The sequence below is a fragment of the Alternaria incomplexa genome, assembly GCF_024043165.1.
Source record: "Alternaria incomplexa strain BMP 0042 chromosome Unknown scaffold_12, whole genome shotgun sequence".
NCBI classification, from domain to species: Eukaryota; Fungi; Ascomycota; class Dothideomycetes; order Pleosporales; family Pleosporaceae; genus Alternaria; species Alternaria incomplexa.
The window spans coordinates 606,996-624,892 of record NW_026249861.1 but is presented as its reverse complement, the minus strand read 5'-3'; the positions used below and the strand labels follow the sequence as shown (position 1 = coordinate 624,892).

The window sequence follows — 17,897 nt, the reverse complement described above, 5'->3', positions numbered from 1 at the left end:
AGTTTAGAAATGGTAGATAAGTATAGAGAAAAAGCTACAGCGAAGTGATACCTATCTAGCGCACTACATAACACCCAACACCACGTGCGTACATGCTGAAAACATCACCTCCGCAACACCTACTCAAACCCACCACCAAGATCGCTAAGCACACTCCTCATTCCTTGCTTCCTCCCACCCTCAACTTTCTTCCTCAGCGCCTCCTTCCGCTTCCCCTCCTTCTTCTCCAGCAACGCCCTCCGCTCCGCCTCTCGCGCCTGGGCATGTATGTTGCTCCGTCCCGTACCTCCTCTCCTCACCCCACTCTCCTTCGGCGCACTGCTACCTGCGGACCGTTCGCTACTGACAGACAGATTACTAGTTGCCTGGCGTATGAGCGACGGAACGCGGAAGCCCGGTGTCGCAGCTGCGCGCGATGGAGCATGGAAAGCGAGATTGGTGTCTGCGCTCACAGACTCTTCGACTGTGGATTGCCGACTTAGAGTCAGGCGGTCGATGATGGGTTTGCGCGCTGCGGAGACGAAGGCGGGTTCGTGGTCGTCTTCTGCGTCCGAGAGCTGCGAGTCTGGGATTACGATGCGCGTGTCTTCGATGAGCTCTGAGATGGAGTCTCTGACGTCGTCGGCCGTGAGGGGCTTGCGCGCGAGGCTCTCGGATGCTGTTGTGCGGCGCATGTGTGGGGGTGGTCGGTTCTCCTTTTGGGAGTCTTGAGACTTGCGCTTGAGTGGGCTGTTTGGTGCCGATAAGTTTTGAGAGGCGGCCTGGGAGTCTGGGACGGCGATGACGTCGCCTTGCACTTCCTCTTGCGACTGCGACTGCGAGTCGTTCATGCCCGGCTCCTTCTCGGGCATATTGAGATAGTCGTACTCGCCTTCGTCGTCGAAGTCAGCTAGTGTCTTGAAGAACGCCTTCTTCTTGTCATCGTCGGCAAGCGCCTTGACCTTCTGGTCCTGTAACAAAGCGTTGGTCTGCTTTTGGAAAGCAGCGCGCTTCTTGCGCTGGCGCAACTCGGCCTCGTCTTCGGAGTCAGACATGTCAAAGCCGTCATAGCCGCCACCACCTCTGCGAAGGCCACCCTTCCTCTGCATCTTCTTGTAGAGCTCGGCGAGGTGCTTTTCGTCATCTTTCTTGGTCTTGTCACTGCATTGCATTAGTATTGACATAACATGTAGATGGAAGTTGAACTTACGCGTAGAAAGCGGCAATCTGGCGCTCGTTGACTTTGACGTCGTTGTGGTCAATCATGTCCTTGAGGTCTTCGTCTTCCTCGCCTTCCTCATCGTCACTGGCTCCTCCGAGCCCGGCGTATTCGTCCTCAGACTCCTCAGCTTGTTCCATGACGGCTTCTCTCGCCATACTCTTCTTCTTGTCGAATTCCTCAGCTGCCTTGGCCTTCTTAGCTGCTTGCTGCATTTTCATGAAAGCATCTTTGCTGAGCTTAGGAGGGCGTTGGATGTCGTCCTCGCTCTCGTCCTCAGCATCGATCAAGTCGTCTTCAACGTCAGAGAGCTCAACAGCAGCCTCTCGCCGTCCACGTTGAAGCTTGCCCTTCTGCTTGATGGGCGACTCAGCAATGGGCACCATGACGGTGTCGGTTGTTGATGGTGGCGGGGCAAGGCCTGCTGGGGACCGAGAGAAGGAGAAGCCTGCATCCTGTGTTGGTTCAAAGTCTTCGACCTGGGTCCGCGAGAATACGGGGGAAGTCCTGACGACTTGGCTGATCCCCATGCTGAATTGAGACTCGTCACCAGTCTGTGTTTGCTTCTGCGGCGACATCAAAGTCTGACTGTTGGGGACTACAAATTCTGAAGCCTGGCTAAAGTTTGCGGCGGGCTGGGTGTCGGGCAGATTTCGTAGGAACTCTAAAGAGTCTTGTTCGGTGTTGATAACGGCAGCGGGTTGGGAGTCAGACTCCAACTCGGCCATGGTGCCTGCAAACATCTGTGTGAGGCCTATGCCGGTGTTCGCATTGCCGAACCCAAAGGCGGCCATTGCGTCGGTTTGAGTTGCTGGTTGAGTGGGTGTGGCAGGCCTAGGAGCCTCTGCATCATCATCGTCGTCATCGTCAACGACTCGGTTGCGGGCACGGTTGATAGTTTGCCTTCGGACAGGAGCGATGGCATCTTCGTCTTCCATATCAACATCTTCGTTGGCGTTCTGGGCTTGCACTGTCTCCTCTGGCTCGTGGTCCTCGTCAGCCATTCCGTCGATGAGAGGATTGTCTTCAGCGTCCTCTTCCATCTGCTCATCTTCTGAGCCTGATAGAACAACCTCGGCTTCTTCTTGATCATCGTCCTCTTCTTGATTGGCGTCCTCCTCGCCGCTACCGACATAGTCGCCGTCTTCATCATCGCTGGAGGGAAGGTCATCGATGGTCTCGCCGTTCTTCTTCGCCTCCTTCCTCTCCATTTTGGCTAGCTCAAGATCCTCCTGCCTTTGCTTCTCGAGCATTGCTACCATGTCGTCGATCTCCTCTTGGCGCTTCTCCCTCTCCTCTTCGGTCTCAGGGTTGTGGCCTCGCTTGATCAAGTCGGCTATTCTCTCCTCTTTGGCCTTCGCAGTCTGCTGGCGAGCCTTCTGAGCTAGGGCGAATTCCATCTCACCACGAGTCACTATCTTCTGTCCCTTCTTGCCCTTCGGTGGTGACTTGGTCAACTGAGCGAGAGCACGAAGATGTACGAATGACCCTGCCTCGTTATCCTTCTTTGTGGGTAATCGGTCAAAGACGGGGAATCGGCTCTTGGGCTGTTCCACCTTTGCATCATCGTCCGAGTCCGAAAGTTCCACCATGTCACTGTCGGAGGTCTTTTTGGTTTCCACCGCCGCTGTATGCACAGTGACTGGCTCTGCCTGCTTCATCCAAGGATGTACCGGCAAGTGTTGGAACTCGGGTGCTCGCCCTTTGCCCTTGTCCACTCTCGCGGACTCGGGTGGCTGAATGTTGCTTTCGGGCGCTGTAGTAGATGTTTGTTGATCTAAGGAAGCACCCTTTTCTTCCGTAGCATTTTGTCTTTGGGGACTCGTCGGTGGCGTATCCTGTATTTGGTTTACCTCTACATCAGACGATGTAAGGGCTGAGCTGGCCTCTGGCGTCGGGAGAGGTACGACTTCGGCGTTAGGCGCTTGGTAGTTGAACTTCTTGAAAAGATCCTGGGTCGTGAAGCGCTTCTTTGTCTTGGCTTGGTGGGTAAGCTGCATGTTACGGCTTATGCGCTGCTGGTCGCGGGCCATTGCCTCCAGGGCCTTCTTGCCAGCTTTGCGGGTTGGCTTCGCTTGTTGTGTAAGTCGCCTGCCGCTCTCGCCATCCGACTCGCTGCCAGAGCCCTGATCTGCTAGCCGTCGTGCGAGCTTCTTAGATTGTGCCTGCTGCGCTTCTTCCTCTCGCTGTTTCGCCAACCTTTCCTCTCGAATGCGTCGTACCCGCTCTTGCAGGTCGGTAGTATGGATGGGCCGCGAAGACTCGTCGGAGTCTGAGCCGGCATTCGCTGATCGCCGTGATGGCTTCTTAGCCGGTGATGGACCCGGAGTCACAAAGAGACCTGGAGAGGATCGTCGTGATCGTACGCTTGGCGATGCGGATGCTCGAGGGCTTACAGTCTTCGTCCGGGTTGTGGCTGGTTTGCGGATGTTCGCTCGTACAGGCATCGCGTCCTCATCTTCGCTACTTTCGATGGTGGAGACAATTGGTGCTTCCTGCTGTGCTTGCTGCGGGATGGCCGATTGTGCTGTTGATGAGCTCTTGTTGGCAGCGAGCCTCTTCTTCATGAGTTCGTATGCGTCTTCTCCATCGCTCTCGTCTTCCTCGTCAACCTGCGTTGTCTCCGGCTCCCGACGTGTTGTTATGGAAGGCTTTGCGCTGATTGTGGGTGCTGTGTCATTCTCAGATGCAGACGCGTCACTATCAGATCCGGCTTCGCTATCTGAAGAGTCCACGGTTTTGCGCAGAGCTGCTAGCAGCTTTGGCCGAGGCTTCGCGGACGCGTCGACTGCGCGTGTCGGGGATGTTGATGCTGAAGTCATGGTGTATGCTGAAGTCCCTAGATTGGGCTCGTAGAAATGGGTGTTAAGAGGCGCTGGCGGTTCGTATGTTCTGAAATGTGATGGTGGTCGTAAGTAGAGGCCGCGTGAAGTCTTCGTAGATGGGGTAGACCAGGAAACCCAGATGGAGGGGTATTAAACGCGTAATGCAAGTACTGAAGATGTATATCGAAAGACGTAATAATTTTGCAAGGCTGGATACGTTCAATTGCACATGCACATGGCGGGGAAGTGTCGTGGTTGGAACAAGCTTGGACTACGCGTGATTCTGGAGGTCGTGACACGCGACTTGCGACGCGACTTCTCGCGCTTGCCAAATGTGGCTTAAGTGCCACCTTTCCTTTTTCTCTCCACCACCAGATCGCTCCACATCACGATGCATCGCATCGTCTGAGACAACGTCGCAGTTGGCGACTTCTACCGGAATACCAGCAGGACATGCTTCATTTCAGACCGCTCGCTTTCCTTTATCCGCGTGACCCGCCACTCACAAGCCTCGCTGAGTTCTCGGCTAAAAAGTCCTCCACCATCCCACATGACACTGTCGTCGCGTGTGTTGTGTGAGCAAGATACATGGGTTGCGCTCCGAAAGAGATGAATTTCTTGATTCGATACCACCACATCCCGACCACTTCTGTTTATCCATTTAGCCAAGATTTCGATCGCGCTGTCCTAACCGTGATAGTCCGTCTCTGTTAGCAAGAAACCAACGGGACGGCGTGTCGCGGACTGATTGGGCACGTCGACATCATATGTCCATACGAGTGCGAATGCGTCAGCCCTATGCCTCTTTTCTGACCAAGTAGTAGCAGATCCACTGCAGGAGTTTGCTCCGCCACAAAACACACGATCAGCATGAATGCAGACTTCCATGCAATTTGAGTATCTCCTTTGTTGAGGCTGCGATTTGGCGTAAACACGATGGAGGCCTGATCACGTTTCATGGAAGCCGAATCATCGTCGCTTACAAAGGACTCTGCGCGTGAATCAGACGTGCAACTAGGTTCTTAGCCTCCTGGATTTCGAATTTGATGCAGGTGTAAGTTCACGGGGTGTAGGAGTTGTTTTGCATGAACTCTGGCACACAGCCTCGATGGATACCTTGGGCACGCACAGGCAGCTGCGCCGCAGAACACCCGCTTGGTCAGCTCATCTTCACGATGATCATACTGGTGGCCAGTCCTCTCTACAGCGGGCGCGTTTCGACTTATGCAAGGCGGTGGTCATAGCAGGAGGGAAGGTCGACGTTTTACAGGCGTCTTACCTGTTGCGATCGGACCATGGTGCTCCGCCAAAAATAGCACCCGTTCCTTCGTCGGTAACGCGTACCCCAGAGAAAGACCGTTGCCAGCCAAGCAGATCTTGCAAGGGCCACTTTCACTTTGACTGCTCGCGAGCATGGCTGGAGCGATCATTCGACGTTATGCGGGATCTGCAGAACTCCTTGCCTTATCTCGCGTCCACATGCGTCTGAAAGATGACGACAGACGTGAGCAACAAGCGCCTAACACGCTACCACGCGTAACGCGCCATTGGTGGCTTTCCGCCGAAACGAACGCGATGTGCTGTAGCAACAGAACTACCGATGCGGCCATCGCGATGGTACCTGTTGTTGCTCACGGAACTGACTGCGAAACGCCTCAGGCTGGCTTTTTAGTGTTGGTTGTTCGATGTGTCTTACAGGGCCACCCTACTTCTTTGAGCACTGCCACCAGAACGGCACTTTTGCAGGAACGCATACTGCGACGAATTTCGGGCCAATGGCCGAGTGCGAACTTCTCTTACAGCGCGATGGATCGTAGATGGTGGGGGTGAGGAGTTGGGATTATGTCACGTCTGATGCAAGCGACGGCTCCAGATACCTTTTACGCGTTCGACAGTGAGGTGGAGCGGTACGACAGCTTTCAGATGGCGAGCAGATGCACGTTTCATGTGGTCTGCTGAATTACCCCTGAGAATGCGGCCCTAGGTTAGTAGCGCTGGGGGTCCCTGCAGCGCCGGCGCGGCGATCTCCCTTAGAGCATCGTGAGGCTCGACGCGTTCAGAATTTGAGATCGCGAAAGGAGAGATCACCATGGACAATATTGATCACTAGAGGGAGTTGCTGCAGCGCCGGAAACTCTCCGTGCAATAGTCATTTGCTCTAGTACCAGACTGGTGTGGAGGCATGCATGCCTGGGTGCCTGCATGCCAAGGCAGCCTCTTAGTGCCCTCTTGAAACCCGTGAAACAGACCACGGATGTTGCTCTTCTAAACAAGAGCCGTCCGTCTCCGCCCGGAAATTGGACGATCAATGTCTTCCTGGCGGCCTAAGAACTGAGCTTATACCCATCCGTATACCGTCAAAAGCTTCTCGAACGCTTCCATTTCGCGCGCACTCGCCCTCCCTACATAGTAACCACAGCTCTGCCCGCCCAAGACGGACCGTGAACCACCAATCTCCGGCATGATACTGGCGATTGCGCATACATCGAGATAACATGGAGGCCGACGACGCTCAACTCTACCAATTCAGCACCCCTCAGCAGAGCAACTCGTTCAAGCGCGCGCGGCGCAGTCTACAAAGCTCCACGCCCTTGAGCAGCGTGACCGAGAGTGTCACTTCTTCCCCCCGTCACTCTGGCCAGAACCAGTTGGCACCTCAGCTCTTTGACCATGTCAATGCGCTGAAGCATCTTGATGACCAGCAGATCCTCCAGCTACTTTCCGTTGCGCGCAATGGAGGTCAGTCAACGTTCAGCCCTGGCGGCGCGTTGTATGCTCACGCGTATCCAGATGGTATGCGTCGGTCGGGCGCCGACCGATCGTCCATGTCGACCGTCGGAAGCCGCGCGTCATCATACCTGAGTGTACCATCCAGCAGAGTACCCAGCATGCTCTCGGACCCGCGCTCGTCCATCGCGTCTACCGACTCGTCCTTTACACACTACAGTGCCGCATCCTCGCGCCTGTCGACCGCATCATCTCGTCTCTCCACAATCTCCACCACATCGACGCCCGCGCCCAAGAACTTTGCCTGCACATTTTGCGACAAGGCTCTCAAGTCGAAGCCATACTGGAAGTCGCACGAGGAGGAGTTCCACGAGCAGCGACTTACCTGGAGATGTCCCGACTGCGAGCAGATCTTCCATGCTGGCAAGCGCTTCCGTGAGCATCACACCAAGCTACACGTACGTCAGCATTACCCTTCATCTAGATTCAAGGCTAACAATTTACAGGGCTGTGAACACTGCAAGCAACCGAGGGAAAGCGGTCAACCCACGAGCAGGAAAGCATCGCCATGCGTCAAGAAGTACGAGATCGTCATGCACGACAAGGACGCCTGGGGTTGTGGTTTCTGCGCTTCTCTTCTAACCACCTGGGAAGAAAGATGCGAACACATCGCTCTTCACTTTGAAGAGAAGGGCGGATCCAAGTGGAACTTCACCAACGTCATCCTCGGTCTGCTGAAGCAACCCGAACTCGCCAGCGCATGGAACCAAATGATGCTCGATCGCCATGGCGACGAATCAAACTGGCCGTCGCTGGCGTGGGAGTCTAAGAAGTGCAACCGCTTACGGTATAAGCTCGAGACCAAATGGGATACACGCGTTTTCGACATTGAGAAATTGGTGCAGGACACCTACGACTTGGCCGAAATCGAGGTGAAGGACGTCGTCGAACCCACGACTGAACTCACGCCCGAAGCTCCGGAGTCCCTCGACAACAGCCAAGGCGAAATCGTGGAGTTCAAGTTGGAGTCGAATGACTTCATGACGGACAACAGGTTGCATAGCTCCCACGGCCTACCGTCCGATAACAGGCTCCACAGCTCGCACGGTCTGCCGTCTGAGCATATGATGATGGACATTGACTCTGTAGAGCCCCCACAGATGCATCATCAAGATATACAACAATCACAATGGCCGGTCAGCCAGGACATGCACCACAGCATGAGCGCGGCAACCGCCATGGGTGGCTTCGGTGCTTTCGATACCACCATGACGTCGATGCCAACGGACTTTTCGCAACCGATGGCGCAAAGCTTTCAGCCACAGCAGCAAAGCTGGCCAAACGCCGGCTTCGCTTCGACTCCCGACCTGCTCAGCTACCAACAACCAGCGCCATACATGGACTACCAGCAACCCAAGGAGATGGTCTCTGTACCCACATCGCAGTACTCCAACTTTGCGCACTACCCCCGCCAAAGCCTCCCACCAAACTTCTTGCAGCAGCAACAGCAGCAGCACCAACAACAACAACAGCAACAGGCGCCCAGCACGCCAACCTCTCGTCGCTATGTCCCCAGACTAATTAATATTTCGAACAACTCGAGCCACCGCGGCGTTCAACTCGAACAGCCACCACCCCCACCACCCAAAGACGAGCACCAAAACCGCTTCTCCCGCCTCATCATGAGACGGCGCCCAAGCAACATCTCCCAGCACAGCATCGTCTCGCACCGCGATATGGGCGGAACCTGGGGCGACGATTCCAACTGGGGATAACTCTGATTCAGCACTCTCTCCACCGCGCATACACGCACATAATACCACCTTTTGCACCCTCGGCTGGCCCGACCACGCACACTCTCCTTAGAAACAAACAAATAAAGCACCGCAACAGGTGACTCCGAACCTCGCTGTTCGTCCCTGGGTCCTGGCTCTGCCCTGCACCCCTCGACGAAGCGAGCTACACGACACCTCAACGGAGATAGTACCCACACAAGCAGCTTCATCAGCTCTTGCCACTTGTTTTTCCTTTACCGTTTCCTTTCTCCTTACGTATACATCAGTGTTTTCAGCGGGATGGGATGAGGATATACCCATATATGCAGCGAATTGCCTTTTTTCCCCAACCATTTTTGCTTGTTGTTGTCGTCGTTTCGTGCGCACAACGTGGTTTAGTGTCTCTTGTTGAGAAGTTGTTCAACTATCTTTGCTTGCTTGCATGCACATGCACCTAATACCCCCGCACCTCTTTTTTCATGTTGCCATTTGGTTGCGACGCGATTGATGTAATGATGGGGTTTGGAATGAAATATCTAGGATAGGGAAGGAAGAATGTGATGGACAGGGCAGATACCATATAGAGTTACTTCAATGTGTTTGTCAACTTTGTTTCATACGGTGGCTTTTGACTGGCTCAGTGATGTTTCGTGTTACTACTGTGCTTCATACGTTAGATTTTGAATGGCTTGGTGATGTCGTGTGATGGCACTGTGGAAGAGACATCACATTGCAATGGTTGATGTCAATGTGAGCGTATTGATTGTATTCTGCAGGTCTTACATTTAGTGCCTATGTATGCCTCACGCCGCCCGTGTAAACTCCACGACCGCTATCTACAAGACCACACGTCCACCCATGTACCCCTGCATGCACCTATGCTGCTCAGAAACGCAGCGGAAGCACAACCACTTCTTGTCGTTGAAGAGGTGGTTGGCCAGCTTTTCATCCGCAAATCCGATGGCCGCGTCCCTAACCTTGGTATCGACAGGAAGGTATTGCTTGTCGTTGCGAGCAAGACCATTTCCGAAATTAGCCAAATCGATCACCATTGACGCGTGCTTTTTTCGCTGAGATGCTGGCACCTTGAAGGCGCACAGCACCTTCTCGACTTGCGCGTGGAGGTTGGCAGGCTGGGCTTTCTGAAGCCCAGAGAGGCGTAGAGAGCCGTGCTTCAGCTGCTTGAAGACGACATGGGATGTCTCAGGAGGAAACTCCTTCCTGAGGTCCCTCACGATCTTGTTCGTGAACTTGCGCTTTGGCGCCACGACCTTGTCGCCCTCAGGGTCGTTCTTGTTGCGGGAACCAGAGGTCGAAACCTGCGTTGTAGGCTTCACGGGCTCTTCAGGCATGGCGGTTAACTTGCTTAAAGCTGATGTCTCCGCCCGGCTTGCTTCAGCCTCCTCCACCAGTCGATCAACCTGGGCTTGTAGGCGGCTCATGGCCCCCATCAACTCCTCGACTTTCGTATCAGCCTTGATACGCGCAGCTCTCTCCTCTTCCAGAATGCTCAAGATCATCTCCAGCTGACCCTTGTCGGGAGAAGGCGCCAGGCCAGTCTGAGTGGAGGTGGACTTCGATGGGACGGAGTCTAGAGAGACCGCCAGTGACGAAACGACCTTGGGAGGGGAATCGTCTTTGCTGATGGAACTCGGAGGTAATGATGGTGAAGGAGGTGAGATGTGTCGTGATCTCTTCTCCTTGGGCTCTGTCGATAAACTAGGCTGCGGTGTTGACGGAGCTGCAAACGAAGTTGAAGAAGCACCAAAGTCGAAGACGAGTTTAGTTGCTGGGGCCCGCGATATTGTCTTCTCCGCTAACACGGTATCGACCATTGGGCTTGCAACAAGAGGGCCAGGCGCCAACTTTTCATTAGACTTCTTGGAGAGCGAGGCTCTCTTCAGGGGTGCCATCTTCCTTCCTGGCACTTTGGCTGCAATCGACGAGAAAAGTTTGTCTGCGGGCTTCGCCTCCGTATCAATCTTGCCAAAGATGGACCCACCATCGGGGCCGACGAAGGGGTTTGCTGTCACTGGACCTTCTGAATTATCGGGAGCGAGTGTTGACACTGCTGGAAAGCTCGTAGCTATACCAGGAAGCTGGCACGGGGAAGCATCATCGGGCGGCGAAACGACAACCTTGGGGGTGTCGTTATCGTTCTGGACAGGTTCGACAGTGACATCCTCCAAGGCAAGGTTCGTCTGAGGTGCCAGCGGACGAGCGGGAGTGGTGTTGGGTGTAACGCCTTCCGGGTACTTTGTAGCGTCCCTTAGTAGCTCTGAGAACTCTCGCCACTCGCCTGGAAGATCGGCACGAATTATCTCGAGCCTCTCAATGAGATCTGAACAAAGTTGGTGATAACTTGTTATATCCGTCCTATGGTCCCATGTTGACTTCTCGAGTCCCCTGACGTACGCACGGAGAGCCGCGTCTGACAGGATGAGCGTCGGCTCGGGACAGTCGCTGGGGACCTTGTTGCGACACTCAATCACGAGATCAACTATTCTCCGCGCATAGTTCTGGCGATCTTTCGCTTGGCTGGCGCGGTCGCTCATGGTGTATGTTGGGGTAAAGGTGGTCTGCTTGGTATCGTCGGGTAAAGGTGGATCGTTTGGTATCGTTGAGGTAAAGGTGACGGTTTGGTATTGCTGAGGTAAAGGTAGACTGTTTGGTGTCGTGAGTCGGAAATTCTGCAATCGAGGTGGAAAGGATAGTTTATAAAAGATGGAGATCAGTACCGTGCGATTATATAGTATAATGCGGAGCTGTGACTTCGAAGTGAATTGGAGTGTTTACGCCTTGGCGCTCAGTCGTAGCGCTGCACAATAGCAGACGCTGGTATTGTCGCTGAAGCTCGAAGATGTCGCAGAGTGCTAGTGCAGGCGGTGTCGAGCAGTATCACTGGTGAAGGTGGACTTATGAGAGATTGACGAGACTTGTTGCTGGACGCAGCGGGGGTTGTGGACGTTTGAAAAGAGGAAAGTTTGAGCGCAGGCGGGGAATACAGAAACGCAAGTGCGAGTAACTGTTAGCGCTATCAAAAATCGCACAGGCTATGCGGTATACGTGAGCAGAAAAGGGTGGAGCGCGTGGCGGGTATTAGCCATGACGCGTTTGCGCTGAAGGCCTTTCACTACGTCTAACGCAAACCACAGATCTTCCGACTGAGCATTCTGGCTCCTGAATGAGACTGTGACGCCGAATACCAGCAATATCTATTGGGTCTGATTTGATTTGATCTATTGGGTCTGTACGAGTATTCGGGGTGACACCGACTTTTGAGGCATTCACCGCCAAGAGTTTGTCCATCAGTATGGCTTGTCGGTGACGCAATAAGCCTCGAAAGCGCAGAATGCGACAAACATTCACGAGAAACTCCGCGTGCGTTTCTTGACTGCCCGATATATCCGCAAGTAATACCAGATCTGCTCTTTCTAGTGATGTGAACGTAGTTGCTTACATGCCATATGTACGGACCTCCAGGAGCCTGGGGACAACAGAGGAAAATGGTGCAATGCCATTGAGAAGATGAGAAAGCATTTCCCATACATGGAAACAAACAACGAGAGATATCCGAGTACAAGGATCTTGGATCTTCTACCAAAAGCTCTGTTGTGTTATCTCGTCCTTCATGGTGGGCGTTTGTGTTGGGACGTTAATATGCACGTTGTAGTAGCATGAGTGATGATCTAGACATATCAGCGTTCGATGCGTGTGCAGAATCAAACAAAGACGCCAGTTATTCACGCATGCGACGCGATGGTGAAGAGGAAGGAAAGAAAGGGCTGGCGTTGAGGTTGGATTGGGCTGGCCCCACTTCGGACGGACCGCTCCGACATGAGCCCGCAAATCACCCAGACCACGGAACGTCTGGTGTCCTTCAGTTGCCAGGCTAGGGCGAGGTGTCCGCTTGTAGATGACTTGGCAGTTGCCCATTTCGAGTAATAATGGTCCTGGGCGACATTTGCATGCGTGAACTGCGGTACACAACGTTTAGACTCGCAAGGTCCTACCTAGATGGTCACACCACGGCAGGATTGGTCAATTCGGCTTGCACGTACACTTGGGGTAAGACCGAGTCAGATCGCGCGCAGGTAATCTGCGTGCCGTTGATGACAGCGGGAGCGATGCGAAAAGCGCACTTGTTCGAACTCATTTCGGAGTGCAGAGAGCATAAGTTTTCATAGCGAATGATCGGCATTCACCGGAGTCGTTCCGGCATCACTAGTATATCATTCATTCACACTTCCCGATTTCAATAGCTTTGGTGCCCTGATGGCGGCCATCAGCACTAAAAATGTGGCTAGATCGTTCCATGCTACAGGAGGTTGTCGTAAGCGCACACCATATCATCTAGCTCGTGCTTTCTCCCGAGCAGGTACGCACGGTATAAGCAGGTCGACGAAAAGCGAAGGAAGAACCAGAACCTGCGAAAGGAACATTGTCAGCGAGGCTGTTCCAATCCAAGTCTCACCTGCCATGAGGAATCGCAAGATCGACTTACGCAGCAAACATTGACAGTCCATATGACCATCGCATGAGCTCGCAGCCGTACAGGTTTTCCTTCCATGCCTCTGCACACCCGCGTTCGAGATACCAAGGCCGGAGACTGATATGCTCTGGATCCGAAAGGTCGCCCGAGTTTTGGATTGAGGTACTATACATCCACAGCCCCGCCAGTATGATATCGTACAACGCGTTGACCGTGAGCGTAGAGTGGAAGTCGAGAGTTTGCTTGCTGAACGACATGATTGAGAAGCGGACGAGCCACATGAACAGGGTTATGATGGCAATGCATAGGTTGCATAACGTACAGCTGGTTGAAGTGTTAGACCTCCAAATGGCTGCTGTATTGAGGACGTGGGAGGATACCTTTCATCCCATATCAATGGTATGGGTGGTGATTTCCGATAGTTCGCATAGTCGTATACACGTTGGATAGGATCGGAATTCCAGCCTTTGGTGCCGCCTTCTTTCCATAGTATGCTGCGGAAGCGATCGGGGTATGCAGTCGCAAAGAGAGATACGAGCGCGATGGCTAAGATGAGATCAAATAACGTGGCACTGAGAAAGATCAGATAGGGATTGCGGAGCATGGTGAGCGGGATAATAATTGAGGAGCGACCAAGTCCGACTGCCAGTTCACCGAACGACATAGGATCCGTGCAATGGGATTGTTATGTGACTCAGTGATTGATTCGACAGAGAACGTGCGCTAGCGCGATGTCAGCTCAGTTGTGGTTGTCTCAGGTGCTCAGCGCCACCCCATTCAAGGAAAAAATAGAACACCCTGGAGCTTACATGGACGCTACGCCTCCATATTTGCTCATCGTTGGTCTAATGTAGGCCCTAGGCCTGTTCGGTGTTTTCTTTGTATAAGGTGAGCGCGTCGTGACAGCGGCAAGATTCGGAAGAGAGACATCGAGTCTCCGTCGATCGTCAAGCCTATCAGCACCGAAGACAGGTAGCAATGTGGAGTGAACTACAGTGACAGCAATGCCTTAGCCTGTTCTCTTTGCATTAGCTTGTTGTTCAGTAGGGAAGAACGCCAAGCAAAGTTGCGCAAATGGCCTCATTCTGACTTTCGAGAAGACACACCTCAAATAATACCAACATCGTGTTGCGCAGTTAATGCGATTTAAAAACAAAGTGCGCCCATATGCGCCCATTCCCATGTGCCACCTCACCTGTTGTGTGAGTGGAATGGCTTGCCACATGCACTAACAGTATGTGTATGTTGGGTGGAACGCGGGAACATCATCAGATCCCGCAGTGTATCGCAAAGCAAGTCGGTCATCTATGCTCATTACATTATGCATGCGCGCATATCTTCTGCGCTTGTACTAGACATGGTGATTGATGCTCACCAGTTCTCCTGTCTTGCGACTAATCATCTAATTCTTGCCTTGCCCTTCAAGCTCTCTTAAGCCTTGTCAAGCCCCTCTGTTGTCCTCACCGGTCCTGCCGTAACCACTGCTCTTCTGGCGGAAAGCCTCTTCATCCACCTGTCCCCACAACGCTTCTCTTTGTAATGCCCCTTCCGCCGGAAGCTAACTGCTTGAAAAATAGCCGACGATGAGTGTGAGTTGAGTTCATCTGGCCATTGTTTCGGGCTTCGTCACCCTAGGAAAAATTGAACACCTGGAGCCTACATCGCCGTCAGGTCAGCTACCTTGCATGTATTCATCTTGATGTAGTCTCCAGACATGTTCAAATTTTGCCTGACCAAGACATTCGAATGAGCAGACCAATGCTCCAAGTTTGAACGAACTTGCAGTAGCCGGATCATCGGGTCTTCGCTGTAGGTGCATGCCTCCGGGCGGCTCTTCATGAAATTTTTTTGGCAAGTACCACGTCGCGAGTCCAACTTGATATAGCGGAGGCAGCGTGCCGAGGCGAAGATTGGGTTTGGGGGCCATGATGGCTTGGGCGTTCGTAGGAGGATGGTGTTGGTGGCTTAGGCGTCTGGGCGAAAGATCCATGGATCACGTTCCGGGAATGTGACTGTGACGTCAGATGCGCGTCCTCCCGCAGCGGCACGACTGTGCCACATGGACGTCGACGACAAGTGCGCGCATTTCCGAAGTGACACTGTCGTCCCAAATCGTGCAATGTAGCACCTCAAGTTTTCCGAGAAGCCGCCGTGCTACGCGCCTGCTTCGTGCATCAACGTCGCTACCCCCAACATGCATCGCTGTGGCTAGCCATCTCGACTCTGCGCCCCAACAACGCACTCATAACCGATCAAGGTTATATTCTTTCGTAACTTTGATTTCGTTCAGCCCCAATGAGCCCAGTCTCTCCGAAGGAGCCGATTCATTGCTCAGCGTGACGAAGGCAGCCGCCTGCGGTTTGATGCCTGGCATCCATTGCGAAGGAGGTGCGTTGAGATTCGATGTCGACGAGCCGTTGCTCTGTGTCCGGAACTTCATCCGGCGAAGACCGATACCGCCATCCTCAGTCGGGAGCGGAGGAGTTCGGCGCCACGAAGGAAGCGAACGGACGTTGGGAACGCAACAGCAGACAATACCGACAGCGACCTCGATTGGGGAAAAGCAAATACGCCACCACGACGCACCGATCGGATCATCATTGACGTTACCGAAGACGTCTATCGCGCAGTCGATGCGGAGGACTGCTAGAATTGTACAACTGCGTGGTGTTAGCAAGAGCTATTTGGAGCGAGCGCTTAACTTCACTTACAAGCATCCAAGGAGGAATAAAACCATTACCCACGCCTTCTTCTTGCCTGAGAGATCTGCTGCTGCTATGGCAGGTATTGGGGCGAAGAGGATGACACTATTGAAGAAGACGTGCAGCGATCCGATGATGATGCACGACTTCTTGCTCTGCAGCTTGCACTCTCCCGGTGGATGGCACATGCTGATCCAACCCGCCAACGACCAGATGTACCAGATCGCGATGAGCGCCATAGACACATAGCAAGCGATGCGAGCAAAGACTCTCTTCTCGTACAGGCGGAGATAGGATTTCGCAAACGCCACCTGCACCGTTGCAACCGATGTGGCCCAACAGATATCCAGTGCGAATTGTATCTTGAAAACCTGTTAGCCAACTCTCGAGAAGCCATTAGCTAAACATACCCGCAGCCAGAAACGCTCCACAACGTCAAAGTTCTTCGTCGGGTCCGCCTGAATCTCATAGCTCGTAAGCCCTTCTCCGCCGAGGAACACCAGCACGTAAACTAGCGTAACTACGACAAAGCTCATAGCCTACGCTTGTTAGCATGGTACCGCCGTCAGGATTCCATCGTCTTACCAGAGCAGCCAGCATCAGCGCATCTTCGTTGATCGTGTTGACCCGTCTGACACTCCTCGTGTACCATCTCGCCGCCACCGCCGCCGCAGCCACCGCAAGGCATAGTGTAGGCGCAATCAACAACGCAAGCTGCTTGCCATTGACAATGTCGAAACGATCCGATTGCTTCCCCGCCATGATCAATACTATCCAGCTCTTCTTCACTTCACCGCATATCGAGCGCACATCAAAACCAAAGTCGTCGAAAGAGAGGGGCGTAACTGGAACCAGGATTAAAAAGCCCCGAGCGGAGCGAGTGAACGTAGATAAAGCGAAAGAGGCGATCCTCCCAATTGCCTGGTCCAGAGCACAGAGCTGTCATGCACTATGCTCGTTGAGTCCGCCGTCTTCAACGCCTATCTCGCGTCACCCAGGGTGCCTCAGCCGTGCGGCCCATGCGACAAGTGTAGTGTTGGCCTTTCGGGAAGCAAGACCTAGTCAGGGAGCGCGGCGGGGCTCATGCTGTGCGCCGCTGATTTGTCGCACATCTGACGGTCCGACGCGGAACACGGCTAACCTGCATGCATCCCTGCCAGCCATATACCTGTGACCCAATGAAAGCTACCACACCAGCAGGCCCTCCGTTCATGGGGGCTTGCGCTTCCGGGGCACTGATGCGGCTAGCATGAGCTATTGCAGACAAAAAGCAATATAGCAAGCTGGCAATCCTTTGCCGTATTCTGGTAGGTTTCGTGATGATAGTTTCACTTCCCTCGAGGCGATCGGTTAGCAAAAGAAAAGTAACTCAACGCTATGGGCGATCCGCGCATATGTCTGCATCACGACGTGCGGGGTTGCCGAAGCTGAACACCCCCGAGGCGACGGTTGGCTTCCCCTATCGATCACGCAGCCCCCATGCTCATCACCGCGAACTGAAACAAGCCCGCCGCGTCGGCCGTTCTTCGTCGCGTGGTCTGCCAGGTCATGGTTCCGGCACAAGCGAGGTGGCGCCCTTCTATCGTGACCTAGAACACAAACTCCACCTACCAACAAGTCTAACAAGATTGTAACTTTGCTTCTCGAAATCGGCGGCGCACGTTGAGACAGCATCCATGCCTGCTATATACTCTAACCTTCTTTCTCAACAGTCCTGCCGTCATGCTCAACACTACACATATTAAAGGACGCCGCCCTCTCTTTTTCCTTTCCACAGCGGCCCGATCGGTCCTCCGAAATAAATCTCCGACATGACACCGCAAATGCACACGCGTGCAACGGGAGAGTTACCGCAAAGATGTATTCTAGAATTAGCTAAGAGATAAACCCGCATCTGGGGTATATCTCGCTCCGATCATACGATCCTGCAGCTCTTTCGGCCTAAAATCCTAGAGGTGACGTCGCAGGTTGTATATTGGATGAAGTCATCGGGCTAAGGTTCGGGCAGTAATGCGGTCCTCTGCGTGTCATATGCAGGGCAATAGGAGGGAGGGAGGTGGTATCACGTGGGGTGGGCTTATCTGGTGCTGTCACATGTGATTGGGGACCGGGGAGAACGTAATTTGAATGAGAGACAATGCATTCGGAACTACAGAAACTATACGGTACGACCATGCG

At 53.5% G+C, this 17,897-nt stretch overlaps 4 protein-coding genes across 4 annotated transcripts; 1 reads left to right on the top strand and 3 right to left on the bottom strand.

Annotated features, from left to right (window-relative positions):
* Positions 1–119: 119 nt before the first annotated feature.
* On the bottom strand, positions 120–4,020 carry J4E90_008092 (uncharacterized protein; the record flags this gene model as incomplete). The annotated part of the gene is made up of 2 exons (XM_051437622.1): positions 120–1,140; positions 1,190–4,020. The coding sequence occupies 2 exons, from the start codon at positions 4,018–4,020 to the stop codon at positions 120–122; spliced, it is 3,852 nt and encodes a 1,283-aa protein (XP_051288433.1).
* Positions 4,021–6,518: 2,498 nt separating this feature from the next.
* J4E90_008091 (uncharacterized protein) lies at positions 6,519–8,525 on the top strand (the record flags this gene model as incomplete). The annotated part of the gene is made up of 2 exons (XM_051437621.1): positions 6,519–7,208; positions 7,257–8,525. The coding sequence occupies 2 exons, from the start codon at positions 6,519–6,521 to the stop codon at positions 8,523–8,525; spliced, it is 1,959 nt and encodes a 652-aa protein (XP_051288432.1).
* An 836-nt stretch (positions 8,526–9,361) lies between these two features.
* J4E90_008090 (uncharacterized protein) lies at positions 9,362–11,080 on the bottom strand (the record flags this gene model as incomplete). The annotated part of the gene is made up of 1 exon (XM_051437620.1): positions 9,362–11,080. One exon carries the CDS (start codon positions 11,078–11,080, stop codon positions 9,362–9,364), a length of 1,719 nt encoding a protein of 572 aa, XP_051288431.1.
* Positions 11,081–15,259: 4,179 nt separating this feature from the next.
* Positions 15,260–16,481, bottom strand: J4E90_008089 (uncharacterized protein; the record flags this gene model as incomplete). Its single annotated transcript, XM_051437619.1, has 4 exons — positions 15,260–15,677; positions 15,729–16,081; positions 16,130–16,258; positions 16,305–16,481. The coding sequence occupies 4 exons, from the start codon at positions 16,479–16,481 to the stop codon at positions 15,260–15,262; spliced, it is 1,077 nt and encodes a 358-aa protein (XP_051288430.1).
* Positions 16,482–17,897: the final 1,416 nt, after the last annotated feature.